The 17,979-nt window shown below is 54.8% G+C and overlaps 1 protein-coding gene and 1 long non-coding RNA gene across 2 annotated transcripts; one reads left to right on the top strand and one right to left on the bottom strand.

The window, feature by feature from the left end:
* Positions 1-6: 6 nt before the first annotated feature.
* On the top strand, positions 7-5,710 carry LOC115300095. The gene is made up of 2 exons (XR_003912498.1): positions 7-249; positions 4,692-5,710. It is a non-coding gene; the product is annotated as an uncharacterized LOC115300095 (long non-coding RNA).
* Positions 5,711-8,723: 3,013 nt separating this feature from the next.
* Positions 8,724-15,967, bottom strand: TENT5B (terminal nucleotidyltransferase 5B). Its single transcript, XM_029948115.1, has 2 exons — positions 15,546-15,967; positions 8,724-10,631 (listed from the first exon to the last, which is right to left on the bottom strand). The coding sequence occupies exons 1-2, from the start codon at positions 15,807-15,809 to the stop codon at positions 9,612-9,614; spliced, it is 1,284 nt and encodes a 427-aa protein (XP_029803975.1). The 5' UTR covers positions 15,810-15,967; the 3' UTR covers positions 8,724-9,611.
* Positions 15,968-17,979: the final 2,012 nt, after the last annotated feature.

The raw sequence follows: 17,979 nt of genomic DNA, 5'->3' as shown, positions 1-17,979 counted from the left end.
GCCTGCGGCGGGGCCACGGCCCGGAGCCCGACTCGCCCTTCCGCCGGAGTCCGCCCCGCGGTCCCGCCTCCCCCCAGCGCTGACCTCAGCGCGGGGACCCCTGGCCACCCCCGACAGGCCATCGCCAAGGTGCCGATCGACGGATCGGGACGTCGGCTGGAGGGACGGCGTCACCGACGCAGATGAACAGACTGACGGACCCCAGGAAGAGACTGTCGGGGGGCCGGGGGCCCGGTAAAGGAGGCTGAGGTGCGGTCTTAGCGGCTGGTGCGTCTGAGGGGACGGGGCGGGTGGTACAGGACCCCGATTTCCCTTCCGTGGGGCTTCTGGACTCCGTCGGGTCCCTAGTAAAACCGTCCATTTTGTTACTGCCTCTCCCAGACCCCCTGGGTCCTGGGGAGTAAGGCGGTAGCACCAAGAACCCATTATAGAGTTGGATAAATTGAAGACGCTCGGATTCCAGGAGGGGTTTGCCAGCAAACTTTCACCGGTCGGAGCCTGATGCACTGACGCAGCCCCCCGCTCCGAGTTGTCTTTCCTGGGTCCTTTGTAGCTGTAAGAAGAGTCTTGCCCTTGAGACGGCTGCTTTCTGGCACCGACCAGAAATAATGAAGTCCCAGGATGGGGTGGGGACTGCGCCAGCAACCTACCACTGAGTTCTCTCCTAAGCCGGGTTCCCATTTGGGGGATGGAACCCCAGAGAGGGTGAGGATTTGTCCCTATCACTTAGGCCCTTCCACTTCTAGGAGACAGATCTTTTCTCATGGTCCTAAGCAGTTTTGCCAAGTCAAGTACATCTTGACTTTGATAACCTGGGTGGGGTATTTGGTAACTGCTTAAGGCCTTACTTGCTCTCCTAGGGTTCCTCCCCCTCCCCCCAACCTGTCTCTACGAGGATTCTGCCTGGGATGGAGCTAGGTGACATCCTTTAACAGGCCCCAAGGGGGCAGGTGTGTCATCTGCTTCTAGAAAGGGGGAGCCTTAAAGGGCCAGACCTGCGATAAGATTGGCTGCACTTCCTGTCCACAAGCCGGTCAGCACACCCCTGCTCAGCTGTGAATGGCCTGGCTGCTTTGCTGCTTGGACTGATTGGACTGCAGCATCCCTTGTCGGTCTGTGAAGTGATCTTCACCTCTGGGAAGGGCTGCAGTGAGGTTAACACAGGGCAGAGGACTTTCTTCCCCTGTAAGTCAGAGGAATGTTTTAATCACCCCTAGAAACAAGCACTGGTTTTGCTGGTGGAGCTAGGAGCTAACTTGAACTCCTCATTTCAGGGCAAGGTCACATATCAGCACTGGACAGAACTAGGTTCCAGGCCTGTGTGTCCTTCCCATAGTGTCTCCTCCCCGCCCAGGGGCAGGGGCTAGAGAGCTGGTGCCCAGCCTGTCTACTGTGTGACCTAGAATGACTGCGACTCCTCTTTGGGCTGGTTTGCTTCATCCCTCTCTGAACATAGCCGCCCTTCCTCAATCAGGACTTGGGAATAGGGGTAGGATGGGAATGTCAGAATCACAGGAATCTGGCTTAATCCTAGAGTTTTGAGGGTCAGGTGCACTGCTCTCTGAAAGACCGAGCCCCAGGGGCCCTCACTTGGCTCTCAGCCCTTCCTCTCCCTCTCCTCAGGCGCTAAACCTTGGGGCTGGTTTCTAACAGGCCTTTTCCAAATCCATTCTTAGCTGGGGAAGGGAAGTCCAGGAGGAGGTCTCAGGAAGTCTGAGCGAGCTTGGGGACCAGGAGAGCAGTGAGGGGCCCTGGCGTCCTCTGGCTTGCCTGGAGAAAGGGAGAACCTTCTGAGGTTATTCGGTTCGTTCAGGGTCTAGAGGCCCAGAGAGAACAAGGACTTCCTGGAGGTGACACAGGGGCTCAGGCTGCAGCACTGGGCTACAGCCAGGATTGTTTGTTTTCCAGGTTGCATAGGAAAGGGGCACTTGGTCCAGAGAAGCTTTTAGCTAATGGTGTAAAGGGCTCTGTGCCATCAGTGTTGCCTGTCTCTGGGATTTATTGATAATCAGCTTTGTCCTGATTTGGAGCCGGCGGGGTGAGAGGGGGGAGTGAGGCATTAGAGATGGTTCTTGCTGGAGAAAGTGATGCCTGTGTGTGTGGGAGATGGAGATTGGTCCTAGTGTCACAGGCAGCTCTGGTCCCTTTCCCCTTCTCCCCTTCCAGATGTCCCACTGCTCACCAAGGGCCTTGGCCCCGGGCACACAGTGCTTAGTGACTTGAACCCCAGGTCTTGATTCAGGGTTCCACCCACTGTTCCTCAGCCAACTAATAAAAATCACTTTCCCACCCCTGTTTGGCTTACTGACCCCCCCCCCCCAGGAGGCTCCATTTTTTCCTCAGTCGACAAACATTATTATCTACTCAGTGCAGGGGCTCAAGAAGGATCACTGAATCAGAGGGTCTCTACTTTTTAAGGGCTTGTGTCTCCCAGCCCTCTAGGCAGCCTTCCCTGGCAGTCACCATCCCAGGGAACCCTCCAGGGCTGGGCAATTTGTGTTGCTGGAGGGCTATTTTTAGACCATCACAAATAACTATAACCCCTGGTCGGAGGACTGACCCTGCTCCGCCCAGACTTTTGAACACTTTCTTGATGGCCCCAGCCCTTAGGATCTTGAGAGACTAGTACTTTGAGAATATCGATGGCTAGCAGTGAATCTGGGATCTCATAAAAGGGAAATGAGAACAGAAACCTTTCTTCAGGCCAGTGCTTGGGCTGGGAGATGAGTTCAGGGTTCTAATTCAGAATTTGCCCTTCCCCTGGATAAGCCCTTCCCTCTTCTGGGAACCCTTGCCAAATGAGGGCGTTTCTAGGCGGCGCCACAAGAGGGCAGTGTGGGGCTGCTTCCCGAGGCATGGGGGGCGTGGCCTGAAGCAGGCTCTATCCCCAGGGTCCCCGCCCCCGACCAGCCCCTTCTTGACCATGAGGCGGTGGAGGGGTAAGGGTGGCTTCTAAGGCCTGGAGTTTTGTGGGTCTGGCCGTCATTTAGAGAAGGGGAGTAAGGTTGGGCCTCTGGTTGGGCCTGGCCCCGGACGTCAGGGGAAGGCCTCAAGAGAGACTGTCTGGAAAAAGAGGTTGCCCTGGTTGGCAGTCTCCGTTGGAGTGAAAGGCTGGAGTCATTTCTCTCCTCACAGATTTGGTACACTGATAATTGATCAGAACATCCCATCTGGGGACCAGGGTGGCTTTCTAGAGATTAGGCATAAACAACAGGTCACAACCAAGGTGCCTCCAAACCTGCAGTGCCCTCTACCCTGCCAGGCCCCCAGAGGAAACCCAGAGGCCCAGGCTTCTCAGAGATAATAGAGAGGCTCCCTGCTTTAAAGCCACAGGAAGGAGGGATTTGGGAAAGTTGGGAGGCCCCCAGACTATTTCTTCAAGCTTCATTAGTACTTGACAGAACCCTGGGCAGGAGTGATAGGGGAAGGGAATCGTTGGTTCCGGAATATTTTAACCACCTCCATGCTGGGCACTGTGCTAAGCACTTTACACTCTATCCATTGCAGTCCTCCCAGATACTCTGCAAAGTGGAGTAGCTGGGAAAAGCACAACCATTTGCATGGTTGAGGAAACTGAGGATTAGGTAGGGCAGATGACTTGCCCAAGCACATAGAACCTGAAAACAAGGGGTCCTTTAAACATTAGGCTACCTGGCTTTTCAATTTATCAGGCTAATGAGGGCTCCATTTGGGGGGAGGGGGATTTGGGCTCTTACGCTTTCAGTCTGGGTACATTAGCCTCTGGTCCTTGAATCTGGGAGGGGTGTGATGAAATGCTGGAAGTGTGGCAGAAGGTGCACCCCCCTCCCCAATCCACCACCAAGGTCTGGGCACACCTCTAGAAGCTGGTTCCCCACCCTGGTTGTCTGGGCTCCAGGGGTGAGTCAGGCTGAGTCAGCACACCTGGCTTCTGGCAAGGGCAGGCCAGCGATGCTCAGGGCCTGGGCTTGCCTTGGAGGGCTCCCTCCTCTCCCTGCGCACCTGGAATGTTTGGTGCCAAGGAGAGCAAAGAGCCTGGGATGGCAGAGGAGGAGGGTAACAGTCTCCATGGTGGGGCAGAAAGCACCCCAAACTTGGAACAAGACAGATCTGGGATTCAGTGCATGCCTGTAACTTCTCAGCTGGAAGACCTTGGGCAAATGACTTCGCTTCTCTGAGTCAGTTTCTTGTGTGGGTATGTGTTATTGGGGAGCTGGGGAGGAGATGACTCCAGACTATTAAATGTGAGGTCACACTAAGCGCACAGTGGAGGTTTGTAAATGAGCCAATCTACCTAGCCCAGGAGATGCTGTGAGGACAGAGCCCCCAGGCAGTGTGGGCCTTTGCTTCCCCAGAGCATCGCCATATCAGGAATCCCTGGACCGATCCCCCTTCTCCCCCCACTGTTGGCCCTAGGGAACTCCATAAGGGGAGAGGTGGAGGAAAGGCAGGCTTTTCTTCCCAGGAACATTCCATTCCAGCTGCTCAGACCAGTGGGGATCCCAGCCAAGCACAAAGGCCCAAGGGAACCTCTGCTTACCCCAGGAGCCCCCATCTCGTCCAGACCAGAGCCAGTGGAGCCCTGTTCCATAATATGGCCCTGTACCTTCTCTCCACAATGGGCCCTCTTGAGGCAGATGCTGAAGGGTTTGGGTGGGGCTGGGTGGCTTTGGGAAGGAGGGAATTAAAGCTCTTGAAATTATCCTTTCCAGCTCCTCCCAGCCTCTACTGTATAGACCTGGACTCCTGGATTCTGCTCCTTCCCTGGGCACTTCCTTCAGGAAGACGTCTCACCACCTTCCGCGATCGAATTGATCCCACACAACCTTGGCACCATCTTTACTTCACAGGAGCCTTGCACTTAACTGTGGCAAGGTGCTTGATTCTGGGGAAGGTGCCTGTACTCTTGAGTTTCCTTATATAAGCTCCATTTGCCTTTGGCCGACACTGTATGATTGGAAATGTTACAACAGGTCCTCTGAGATGCAATCAGATTGAAGGAAGCAGCAAATGTTTCCAATGTGAAAATGAAAAGGATTTCTTTTAAAATATAGTCATCGTTCATAAGTCACAGTGCAGCTGGGGTCCCCAATTTGGTCGATGCCGTTGGTTCTCAGTCTGACAGGATGTGAGGGCGATCTGGCTGCGACATCTGTCACCCCATTGATCGCCAGGGTTGATTCGGCTGATCTGGCTGGCTAGGCGGGTGTCCCCTTCCTCCCTCACCGCTCCATGTGCATCCCACCCGGAAGCTGTGCGCTCGGTCGAAGAGGACGACCATCCCCGATAGAGGAGGACAGTTCTTCGGTCAAGGGTATACGAGCAGCTGCGCTCCCCTGCTAGAACCTCCAAACAAGCTCTGTCTGACAAAGCTGCGAGGCCTGTTTGAGGGGAAACATTGGTCTGAGAAATCCCTGTTTCCCTCACCCACTGTCCTTGCCCTCTCTGACTAGGGGTGTGCCTGTGGCCCCACCCAGAAAGATGATCAGCTGCTGGCTCTGAGCTGGGGGGGGGCACCTCTTTCTCAGGAAGAGGTGGTGGCAACATAAAAATTCTAAGCAAAGTTTTAAATGAAAAAAGGGAGCATATTTATTCAAGTATCCTGATAATGAAGGGGGGGGGGCGCACTTACAACTAAGAGCTTGTAGAATTCTGCAAAATGAATGTATATTGAACCAATCCCCTGATTTATACATTCAGGAAGAATAAATTTCAATCATGTGAGACAGAGGCATGTGGCTTTGAGGTTTACTTTGCCGGTGTCCTCACCACCTTTCCTTTGTGTGTGTCTGTCACTCAACACCTTCTGTTTAGTTCCCGTTGGCAACCTGGCCCTGCTGACTGATTTGCAGATTGCTTTCCCCCTTCCTCTGGCTCAGAGCTGCCCCTCGCCAGGATGTCTCCCCTGATTAAGGATGTGACAGGAAGCTAGGGGCTGAGAGTGCACGTGGGAGACTGTCGTGGCGGTCTTGCACATGGTGATCTGTGGAGGACTGTGTGTGGCTGTACCAGGTGACGACAGGGGCCTGTCAGGGCCTCAGCAGGAGACAGGTCACACTCAGACTGGGAAGGGATTTTAAAAGGGATCATTTCCAGAAACGTGGCCGATGGTGTAACTCTCTCAGGCTAGCAACAGTGGGAAGCCTTTACAAGGGGAAGGGAAAGGGAGGGCAGGGCATCAGGACAGGGCAGGTGTGTGGAGAGCGCCCTTGACAGGAACCCTGGCCTTGAGTTGAGAAATGTAGCCAACCATGGCAACCTGGTGGGGAGGGAACAGAAGGAATAAACATCTCATTCTCCTCTTCCCTTCAGGCTCCTGCTGGGGTCTCTCTTCGGCTGAACCCAACAGGATGATTGAGAACAAGGGAGCCATTGACACACAGTCCATAGCGGTCAGCCTCCCAGGGCACCAAGCTCGGAGAAGGGTGGAGAGTGGGACTGGAGGGGCCAACACGTCATGTCACCACCCGGGGGCATGCCTTCTGTTCCCCAAAGTTCACAGCAATGCCTCTCCCAACTCTGGAGCTCCCCCACCCACCGTGGCTCATAAAGGGTGGTGGAGGGGTGCTTGGTGAGTGCTGTGGAGCTGGGAGTGGGGCTTTCCTCCCTCAGTCTTCTCCTCTCTGGCTGTGATTCCCAGTTCTAGACTCCTGCCTGTCCTGGATCTTCGATGGCTCCAGGAACTGTCCCGGGAGAGAACAATGCCAGCCACTGAGTCATTGTTTTTCTCACACCCAGAAACACTGCCCCACCCCCAAACACACCCACAGGCACACCTGCTGCCACCATGGGTCTCTGACATAGTCACCACCAGCCTTGGCTGGTGTCATGTACATCAAGCAAATGCACATCTTGGCACACGGCTACCCTGCCACGGTCCTACCTAAAATGGCATAGGCACAGTAATGCGAACTGTCACACAACGTACGGGAGACCCACTGTCAAGCTCATCTATGTGAAATCAGAGTGCAGGAGCAGGAGAAGGGAGGCGGTTCAAGGCAATGGCTCTGGAGTCAGTCACACCTCTTTGACCTCTCTGGCACCAGCTTCCTTGTCTGTAGAAGTGGAGATCATAATTGCTCTTGTCCGTGAAGACTTTAGCAGAGGGCCTGGCCTGGAGTAAAGACTCCAGAAAGGGCAGCTGTTACTGGGAACACATTTCCTGGCTCACATTCTCCCACACCTCATGCTCATGCTTGTTACAGACCAGCAGCGGCAAGCACATGCCCATGCAAGGCCAGCCAGACACCCTCAGGCACACGTGCCCTCCCCCAGACACGCCTGCTGGGAGCATGTGCAGATTAACAATTTCCCTCTGCCTGGGAGCTCCTTCCCCAGACATCTGCGGGGTTTGCCACCCACTACCTTGAAGTGTTCAAATGCCACCCTTTCGATGAGGTCCACCCTGACCTTTTAAAATCACATACCCCAGCACTCCCAATCCCTTACCCTGCTTTGTACTTTAAGCATCATTGGCCTTCTAAAAATACATAATTTTGTTTCTTTTCTGTCTACCTTATTAAAGTATAATCTTCACGAGAGCAGGGAATCTCGGGTCTTTTGGTTGCTGACGTAGTGCAACTGCTACAGGGGTCGCTCGCACGTGGTGGGCTCAATGCAGTGTAGACACACTTATTGTGGGTCTCAAGCTTCTCACTCTCTGAAACAAGCACATCTGAGGGAGCCCCACTGCCCGCCCCGACAAGCTAAGCCTGTGTGTTTATACATGCTCACATCAGGCGCTAGGATAAACTTAATCTCTGCCAGTTGGGTGGGCACAGCCAAGGTGGGGCGGGAGGCTGTTTTCAGTCACCAAACCAAGAAAGTGTTTCGCTCACCCTTCCAGGCCCTTTGAGCCCTGCGGGGATTCACTGAGCAGGTGAGGTGGCTGGCTTCACCCAGGTCACCCGGGGCCTTCTCTGAGGCCTTGTTTTTTTCATCCTGGCTGGAACCATCAAGCCATCATTTCATAAACCACTAATGAGGCTGCCTGTGTTCAGGGCTTTGCAATCCTTGGATCAAAGAGGCTGGGTAAACAGTGGGCAGCGTCCAGGCCAGTGACTGGCTGACACCCTGAGGGAATAGCTCCCTGAGAGCGTGCAGCTGCCACTCAGTCCTGGACGGCCTGGCGTGGCCCTGGCTGGGTTTGGAAAGAAAGGACCCTGCCCCTCTAAGGGGACGTGTTTAGAGCAGGCCAGAGTGTGCCCATGAGCCCTTGGGAATAAGAGAGGGAGCCAGAGGATAGAACCTCCCCCCGAGGTAGGGAGGCCAAGCCTGGGCTCTGGCTCTGGAAGATGCTAGAAGTCACCCAGTCTTTGCTGCCATTACTGAATGGGTCTCCAGTTCAGATTCACTCAGCTCGTCCTCTACCTGCTCCGCCAAGAAGGAGTGGGGTTGGGTGAGCAGGGCTGGGATCAAGCAGCCCCGAGCACTGGAGTGTAAGGCCAAGGCCAGGGTCATTAGGACTCCAGGTAGGAAACGCTGAAATGTTTACTCTTTTACAGATACTTGCTGAGGCAGTTTGCAGGTACAAGTCACACGTGAAGACAGGAGCCCCTAGCACAGTTTTCCAGCTGGGGCTGGTACTGAGGGAAGGAGGCACAACACCCCAGCTACAGCCCAGGACTCAGACACCTGGGCACCCAAATGTCCCTGCCCTCGATACAAGCCAGATGCAGGCTGGGAGAGTCAGCCATAGCCCCCACAGCCATGGAAGGTCATTCTCCCAGGAGCAAGCACGGGGCTAGGCTTAGTGTAGACAATCTTTATTGGCAGGTGTTAAGAGTGCAAAATGGTGACAAATCCAGAGGGATGGGAAAGGAGGTGGGGCATGGTTCCCTTTCCTCCAAGTGAGGACCCCGTAACCAGGCCATTGGGGTGAGAGCACTTGACTGTGGCCACTTTGGGTCTAGCACCCTTCAAAGAACAAGCTCCCAGGTGGGAGGGATCCTCACAGCACGTGGGAAGGGAACAACGTCCCAGAAGGGGCCTGGGCTGTGTCCCATCCCTGGGCAGCCTCGCTCCTCCCCGCCACACACCTTGACAGCTTGGGGTAGGGAGGTTTGGGGACTGGGCTAAACCTATCTCTCTGCAAACCCAGGTAGCTGCCTCCTGCCTCAGTTTCCCTCCCCCCAGTGATCAGCCAGGTTGGATTGCCAGGCCCCGCTGGGGGTCCGGGCCAACCCAAAGTGAGTAGTTCACATAACATACCATATTGTAGTCATTGTGTGGGCTCCAGGGATCACTGTGGGCTGGCCGTAGCCAAAGAGACCCTTTCTAGGCCGCAGAACTCAACCTAAGATGATGAGCATGGAGGCTATCACCACAAACATGCTTTGTCTCCTGAAGGCAATAGACTCCCAAGACAACCCCTGCGCCCTACAACCATGCTAGGCCAAAAGTGTGGTGCAGTGACGCAAAGGTCTGTCCACCAAGAGCCCAAGCTTGCCTTGAAGCCCCCAGGGGCCTCACTCAGGGACGGGTGGGGTCTGGTCTGTTCAGTCGGAGGCCCAACCCAGCAGCAGTGCTGGGCCACTTGGCAGGGGCTGCCTGTCTCTGGTCACATCCTCTTCACACTCTGGAAGGCCCCTCTCCCTCGGGGAAGGCCCGGCCCCTTCTGGCCAGGGTCTGAGTCAGTTACAAGGCAGCCAGGTGGGATAGGAGTGCGCCCGAGCCAGCAGAGGCTGCATAGGAGCCACGTAGTAACTGACAGTGGCAGGCACAACCCCGTCGGGGCCCGGGGGGCGCCAGGCCAGGGCGGCCGCGGCGGCGGGGCCCTGCTCAGCCAGCGCCTGGAGCGCCAGCGTGGCAATGAGGTCCAGCGTCTGGCGCCGCTCGTGACTCATGAGGCACACAGTGCTCTCGTTGACCACCCGGTGCAGCGTCACCAGGCAGGCATAGCGGCGGGCTGAGTCGGCTCCGCTGAAATGAGCCTCCAGGTAGCGCTCCAGCGTGCGCTGCTGCTCGGCCAGGTCTGGGAAGTCGATGAAGAAGCGGGAGCACATGTACCGTTGCAGGGCACGCACGTCGGTGCTGGGCCTCGGCCTGAAGCCCCGCACCAGGAGGTGGCAGTACTTGAGGAGGCCACCACCACGGATCTCCTCGGGGCTGCGCGTGGCGATGACGCGGTGCCGCAGGTGGTCCAGCGCTTCGGCAAAGTCCCCGTACAAGCTCTCGCCTGTCACCGTCGGGTGGAAGGCCTCAGACATGGGTGTGGACGAGCACTGGCCAAAGAGCAGCAGGGAGTCCAGGATGATCTGGAAGGAGTCCACGCTGAACTCAAACTGGCGCCGGACCGAGTCCACAAACTTGAGTTCCACGTTCTTGCCACTCTTGTTAGACAGCGAGATGAGGCTCCAGCGGTCCGTGTCTGTGCACACTTTCACCAGCTTCTGCACGTACGCCTCCTTGAGTGTTAGTGGCGTGATCTTGGCCCGGCTCACACCGGCCGGCAGGAAGTCCAGCAGGCAGGCCAGAACCACCTCCTTGGTCAGCTGGAAGGACGCCTCGCTGCGCAGGTCCACGCGGAACACCAGGTCTAGGTCCTTGTAGCCCAGGCCACTCTCGGGGTGCAGCACGTGGCTGGCCGCCGAGCCATGCAACCGCACCCCATGCACGGGCAGTCCCCGTTCCTCCAGGCTGCTGCGGACCACCTGCAGAAGAGACAGCAGGAGGGACAGGTATCAGGAGTCTGGGCCCCCAAGGGGCCACCCCAGTTTCCACAAGATGATCATGCCAACATCGACTGTGTTGACCACTTACCAGCTGTCGTGCCTTTGGGAAGCCATTGAACCCTCTAATCTGGAGTATGGCTTGTTTGGAGGACAGACTCAGAAAGAATAGCCCTGATGATAGCAAACGCATAGAGTCTACTAAATACCAGGGCCTGATCTAAGCACTTTATACATTAGGCTATAAACTTGCATAATTCTCACAATGACCTACCCTATGAGGTAGATACTATTAACGCCAATTTGCAGATGGAGAAATAGAAGCACAGTGGGGCCAAGTAATTTGCCCAAGGTCACGCAGCTGGTGAATTAAACTCGCAGTCCAGGTCTTAGCCACTATGCTATTCTACCTCTCTAAAACTGCAAGTAAAACACTTTGCTCTGTGCCAGGCATGATGCCAGCTGCTCAAATGTGTTGGGAATGTAACTGTGATTCACAGGCATTACTACATTAACCCTCACCATAATCCTGTATTTGGGCATTAGTATCCCAATTTCCAGATGGGGGACCCGAGGCCCAGAGAGGTTAAGAATCGTGTCAAGGTCAGAGAGGAGCCAGGCTGAGACTAGAACTTAGGTCAGGTGGATTCTCCAGTCCATGCATGCTCTTTTGGCTATGACCTACTCATCTGAAGTCATCTTTACAAGGACCCTGTGAAGCAAATGTTATACCTGTTTTAGAGATGAGGAAACTGAGGCTCACAGGGGCGGAAGCCCTAAGGTTCAGAGAGGGAGCCATTTAGAAGTGGCAGGGCTGGAAGTTAAAACTCAGACACTTTCTGCTCTTGAGACAAGAGGTGGGTGATTATCTCAGGAAGTGGTTAGTGCCCAGCCCATGTAGAAAGGGATGTAGCAGACGCCATCTGCTGATACAGGAACATGATGGGCAAACCTTCAAGTCATCTAGAATCTGTTCCTTTGGCCAGAGGCATCTCTCTGGGCCCAGGACAGTGTAGGGAGAAGAAAGAAGATGGGCCTAGACATTTAGTTTTCTCAGCAACCCAGAGGAATCACACACTGTCCTGAAGGTGACCAGGCAGCATTCTTGTGCTGAGTGATTCTGCAACCCCGCCTCGCTGCCAAGTCAGCGCCCAGAACTGGGCTGGGCTGCCCTCCTTGCTTCTCAGGGAATTACTGCAAAGAATGCATTTAAGTGCTGAGGAGGCAAGCTGCAGTGGGGCAATCTGAGGCAGGGTGGCTCCCTCCAGGAAGGCTTCCGGAAGGAGGACCCTGACTGAAGGAAGGTGCTGTAATGGCTATGGGGATAAGCACCTGGCCATCAGCAACATGGTGGGGAGGGCGTGGGGTGGGGAAAGAATATCAGCTAGGCACCTGTTGAACCCCTGGACCCTCTCATCAGAATCTATGGGGGATAGATCCTTATGACTCCGAGTTACAGATGGGGAAACCAAGGCTCACAGGAATGTAGCCATCTGCCCAAGATCATGTAGAGGTACTTTCAAATACTGGTGTGGCCGACTCTCTATCATATTGCTGTCTCAGGGTTTAGAAGGAGCAGAGACCATAAACTAGGGTTCTAATCCTCCCTCTCTTTCAAAATTTCAAAGTGAAGGTGACCCTCCAGTCATCGAAGCTCAGAGCCAAGGAAGTTAGGAACAGAAAGGTGCGGTCTGGGAGATGCCTTGGCCAGACAGACTGGGGAAGCTGGAGGTGAGGGGCCAGTTGCTGTAGTCTAGCCTGGGGGACTTGTAACCCACACCCTGACTGCTGTGTCCCTGTAGGCCAAGGAGGGAAGCAGGCAAGACCTTGTCCCAAGGACTCTTGTCCCAAGGACCTTGCAGAGTGGACCAGCCCCCTCCCTAGGTCCTAATAGAGCTGACTGAGCCTTACTCAGTGCCAGCTCCTGCTCCCAGGCTGAGGCTCACCCCAGGGCATGGCATCTGGCCTGGTGAGTAGGCAGCAGTCCCCTTGTTAAATTGCCTGCGTCAGGTCACGGGCTGGCTGTGTCAGCCAGCCAGCAGCTGTTGTCTCTCTCCCAGGTGTGACTACAGCCAGCTTGGCAGGCGGACCCCAGATACTGCCACACCCAAACACTGCAGGGCAGTTTGGAGCCTCCTGAATCAGACTTTCCAGCCATGAAGGGGGCAGTGGCTGCACCCTCCTTTCTCCTGTGCCAAGGGCCTCCCCAGAACCACTCTGCTCCTGGGCCACTGCTGAGACCTGCAGGGGGATGATCAGTGCTGTCAGCCAGCAGGCTTGCCACACTGCAGCTGCCTGATGCAGGCTCTCTGGCTGCAGCTGGAGTGATCAGATCGCTTCATTCAGTTCCTTGGGCCCAGAGAGGGCAAAGGATGCAGCCAACATCACACAGCCAATAAGTGGCTGAGCTTCATTAGAACTAGGCCCCCCAGAACTATGGGGCAGCCTCCTACAAGAGAATGGGTCCCTCTAGCTCAGGTACAAGCAAGAATAGCATCTCTAACTGCTCAGATTGAGGCTGTAGGCAAAGCCTTGTGGGGATACAGAGAAAGGTTCTGATTCTTGAACCATGGACACCCAGCACCCCTCCTTCACCTCCCCCCACCTGGAGCACCCCACTTCCATACATAGCCAGCATGGATGGCCTCTGTCCCCACACACACCAAGCACCACTACCCCCCCGCCATACACACACAGCACCCCCACCACACATGTATATTCCAATAGTCTACGGAGCTGCCAGCTGCAGATTCCCAAAGGATATGGACTTCCTCCCCTGTGGATGCAACTGTACAGGCCAGGGGAAGGTCCTTGTTCCCTTTGGATGCTGCAAACTAAAAGGGTGTTGGAAGAGTAGCCCAACCCATCGCCACTGAGCAGATGGGTACATTGGGCCCAGCGAAGGAAACTGCTAACAGTCCAGGCTCCGGAGCCAGATGTCCAAGTGCCTGGTGCAGCTCTGAAGTCCGCACTGCCCCACCCCGGCTAGCAGTTCCCAGTTCTGTGATATCTTTGACCCTAGTCCAGGAGAACACTGTACTACTATTGCCTTTTAAAGTCGGATCCTTCTGGCCTGCAGTCTCCCCACCTGGTAGGGAGCATCTCAAAGGCAAGAGAGGTACTCCCAGAGGTCCCAGTCACATCTATGGCCCTAGTGTCCTGAATAGAGCTTGGCACAGAGCAGGCACCAGTAAAGGCAGTTTGGCAGGGACTTCCCCTTCAGAGCACACTTTGTCCCCGTAGAGGGATGTTTCTGCCCTGGGCTCCTCTTTCCCCCACATCTGGGACCACAGTCCTGGAGATACAGTAGTTGGGGCCCCAAGGTTGACCTGAGAGTCCTGGGGAGAAAAAACTCAACTGGCTTTTCTTAATTACCCCATGACAGCGGGCAGCAGAGGAATGCCTCCGTGAGCACCACTGGGGCTTTGGGTGAGTCAGGCCTGGGGAATCTGCCCCCACCCCCTCCCATTCCCTGGGAGGGAGGGCGAGGTAATCCCCAAGCCGACAACCCTCTTCCTCAGTGGAAGCGAAGGCAATTGGAGGCAGGGGAATGGCCTGCTTCACTAGCTTCTATGGAGAATTCCTGTGAAAGAAAGTCCATCTACTGGCAGGAATACACAGGAATCGTGGCTGGATTTTCTGGTGTCTATCAGAAAATATCCTTAAGACTCAGAAATTGAGTCTCAGAGGCGCCTGGGTGGCTCAGTCAGTTGAGTGTCCAGCTTGGGCTCAGGTCATGATCGCACAGCTGGTGGGTTTGAACCCCGAATGTGCTGACAGCCCAGAGCCTGAAAACTGCTTCGGATTCTGTTTCCCTCTCTCTCTGCCCCTACCCCTTGTCATGCTCATGTGCATTCTCTCTCTCTCAAAAATAAAAAAATTAAGAAAAAGTTAAAAAAAGAAGTTGAGTCTCAGGAGCTGGGGAAGGGGTAGGAACCTTGAACCTGCAGCAGGTGGCTCCCAGGAAGACCTAGGATTCTCTGGATTTGATGTTCACTTCTTTGGGTAGTCTTACAGGCAGCTCACTGCCCCTTTTGGAGCCTCAGTTCCCCAGCCACAAAAATGGGCACAGTAATTACCATATTCTGGCATTTCAGAGTATGACAGCACCTAAGTTATACAAATGGAAGTAATTGTAGGGGTGCTGAAAGTTAGGTAAAGGGAAAAAGGAGTCTGAGGAGGGGAGAGGGGTGCCAGAATTCTCTTTTCCTGTTCCTCAAGAGACAGCGTCAGCCTTCATTTCCAACTTTGGGGAAGAGGAGACACACCTAAACTGGACACCTGATGTCGCCTTGCATCATGCAGGCACATCTCCTGCTTAATCTTCTCCTGCCACAGCCCCAGCTGAGAGGAAAGGCGTCCTTATTGGGATTTCTTGGCTTTTCCACTTAGCCACGGGCCTCTTGGGCCAAGAGCTGTGGGAGCACAGGACAAAGTCAGAACCTAGAACTACCTTGAGAGAAAGAAGGGGTGTAGGAGTGGTGGGGCCCAGCTATGACGATTTGGGGGGTGAAACAAAAAATGATTTTGAACACCTACCCATCCAGGGCTGCCTGGTATCTCGGCTTAGGAGGCAGATCTAATTCGCCGGTTCGCGCGCCCCCCCCCCCCCCGCGTCCACTTCCCATAGCCAAGTCCCTCCCCATTCTCCTCCCATTTCCTAGCTAAGGCCAAGGTGAACGGTTTGATCGGGCTCTTCAGAGGCGGGGGAAGGGAAAGCTAAGTGCGGAGGGAGCATGGTCTACTATCCATGCGCTGTGAGATTTTGTTACAGACCCTGTGCCTCTCTAAGCCTCACGTTCCCTAGCTGTCCAGCGAATCGAACAGCCTCTGGGTGCCTCCCAGCACAAGAACCTCAGGCTGGAGACCCCATAATCCCTCCCAGCGCCTTCTCACCTGCACAATCTGCCGGGGCTGCACGCTCAGAGTAGGGAAGTTGCCGCGCCCGTGAATGGGAATCGGTTCGCTCAGGAGCGCATCTAGTCGCTTCACCTGTGGCCAGCTTAGACCACTGAGGTGCCGTCCAAGGGAAGCCGATGGGGCCTTCGGGTCGGGGCCGCCGCCTGCCGGGGCGGCCGTGGCCACCGCCGAGGCCGCAGCCGTCCCCACCTGCGCAGCTGCCTGGTCCGGGCTCTCAGCTCCACTCTCCGACGGCATCATTAGCCCGGCCCCGGGCCCCGACGGCAGAGACCGGGGGGTGGCTAAGGGGAGAAGGGCAGGGAGAGCGGCTGGGCCGGGGCCAAGGCGTGGGGCGCGGCTGCAGGGACTGGGAGGCAGCGACGGCTAGGCAAACCAAAGGCACACCTCCGACGGCGACGACCAACCGACCCTAGAGCCCGTAGCCCAGCGCCCAGCGGACTCTTATAGGCCGCGGGCGACATGCCCATTGGTCCAGATAGCTGTCACGCTGTGAGAGCGCCCCGCCTCTCGACGCCTCTGCTATTGGTTAGCAGAGCCTTACCGGGCGGTCACTGGTAGCCAGGGAGATTCCGATTGGCTGGATGGCACGCTCCTGCCCCGCCCACCCGCACGCGCTGAATTCCCTCCTTTGGTCCTTAAAGAACTTCTGTTTTTAGTGATTGGCAACAGCGGGGGCAGGCCTAGACTTAAAGGGACTGCGCCCTCCAGGGGCAGGCGGGATGAAAGTGACCTGTGGAGTTTGTAGCGGAGCTGGACCATTAAAAAAAAAAATTCCAGGATTCTTTTTGGCGCCGGAAGGAATTTAGAAGACCCCTGGCCTGGTCCTGGTCATCCGCTATTTTCAGAAGCCCAGAGATTGCACCACTTCTTCAACTCCACACAGCGCTCCTCCTGCTCTTCCAGAGTCGAGGAAAGGTAACGAACTCGGTGGAGACTAAGGTAGATATTATTTAACGCATTCTTGACTGGCCCTTGCCAACCACTGGCTAGTGTTAACACTCCTACTGAGGGCAGGGGAAACCAGTTCAGAGAGGGGGCGTGACTCCCTCAAAGTTACACAGCAAATGGGTTGGGGCCCTGGTGCTGAACCCGGGCTATAGAATCTGTGGCGCATGCTCTTTCTATTACACTGGTGCAGACCCAGGCGTTTACCTGGCTACCGGATGGACAGCAGCTGCAAATGGGGAGTTGGCTTTCCTGATCCAGTGTCTTGGGCTCCTCTGCACCCTCTTATAGGTAGTGGCTTCCTGAGCAGCTGCTGGAAGTCTTTCCTGCCAGCCTCTTCTCAGCCTTATCAGGTCCTGTGTGCCCTCAGGCAAGTCACTACCCTCTCCGAACCACTTTCCTTATCTGTCCCAGAGAAGACGTTCAATAAATGTTTCTAAATTTTTGATTTATTTATGGTTACCCAGACATTTTCATATATTCTACTGAAATACAATACTTATATGTTTTTCTTTCCCACTTTACCGAGCCTAGAGGGATGAGGTTTATTCTTTTTGTTTTTTAGATTTAAAAAAATGTTTATTTTTGAGAGAGAGAGAGAGAGAGAGAGAGAGAGGGAGAGAGGGAATGAGCGGGGGAGGGGCAGAGAGAGAGAGGGAGACACAGAATGGGAAGCAGGCTCCAGGCTCTGAACTGTCAGCACAGAGCCCGATGCAGGGCTTGAACCCACAAACCGTGAGATCATGACTTGAGCCAAATAACTGAGCCAAAGTCCAACGCTTAACCGACTGAGCCACCAAGGCACCCCCAGGATGAGGTTCATTCTTATCGTTATTTTTAAATTCATCTTTTCTTCTGATTTTACATATATGTACCTGTGACAAAATTTTAGAAACTGAGTCTGCTCGATTTATCACTACAATATTTTCTCTTAGACGAAATATCATTCGCCTAACGCTCTCCCATTCTGTAAGGCAGGCTGGGCAAGGAGCGATATTACCAATGTACAGAAGGAGAAACTGAGACCTACAAATGATAAACTACATTCCAGGCCCACCAGTTTGTCTCTGACAGACTCAGAAGCCTGATTCTCCGACTAGAGGAAGCACTTCCTCTTTCTGGAGGTCCCCACAAGCAAGATCCTACCCTTTCCCCTTCCCTCCATCTTGTCTGGGATCAGGCTTCCTCTTGCCCCGGGGAAGGGGACCTGCTTGCTTGCTCCACTGCTAGTCTGTATGACTATGGGCAAGTCTTTTGCACAGTCCTTAGTAAAGTTCCTTGCTATTTTGTTTTCCTTTCATTTGAAAGAGAAGAAATAGATGAGAAACTTCTTTGCTGAGCCCAGCAAAGGGTTTCTTTGCTCCAAACCCTTGATCTACCATCTCCATGCCCCCACAGAGGAAGGAAAAGAAAGGAAACCAACATCTACTTAGTACCTACTATGTACCAGGTTGCTTTACATACA

Source organism: Suricata suricatta, chromosome 8 (genome assembly GCF_006229205.1).
Source record: "Suricata suricatta isolate VVHF042 chromosome 8, meerkat_22Aug2017_6uvM2_HiC, whole genome shotgun sequence".
NCBI classification, from domain to species: domain Eukaryota; kingdom Metazoa; phylum Chordata; class Mammalia; order Carnivora; family Herpestidae; genus Suricata; species Suricata suricatta.
The sequence above is the reverse complement of the archived record's forward strand: the minus strand, read 5'-3'. Positions and strand labels throughout refer to the sequence as shown.

Bases quoted from the DNA above. Each gene is read 5' to 3' on its own strand.
- TENT5B (XM_029948115.1), bottom strand. From the start codon at position 15,809: ATGATGCCGTCGGAGAGTGGAGCTGAGAGCCCGGACCAGGCAGCTGCG. The intron at 10,632-15,545 runs GTGAGAAGGCGC...TCTCTTCTGCAG, and splicing joins AGCCCCGGCAGATTGTGCAG to GTGGTCCGCAGCAGCCTGGA.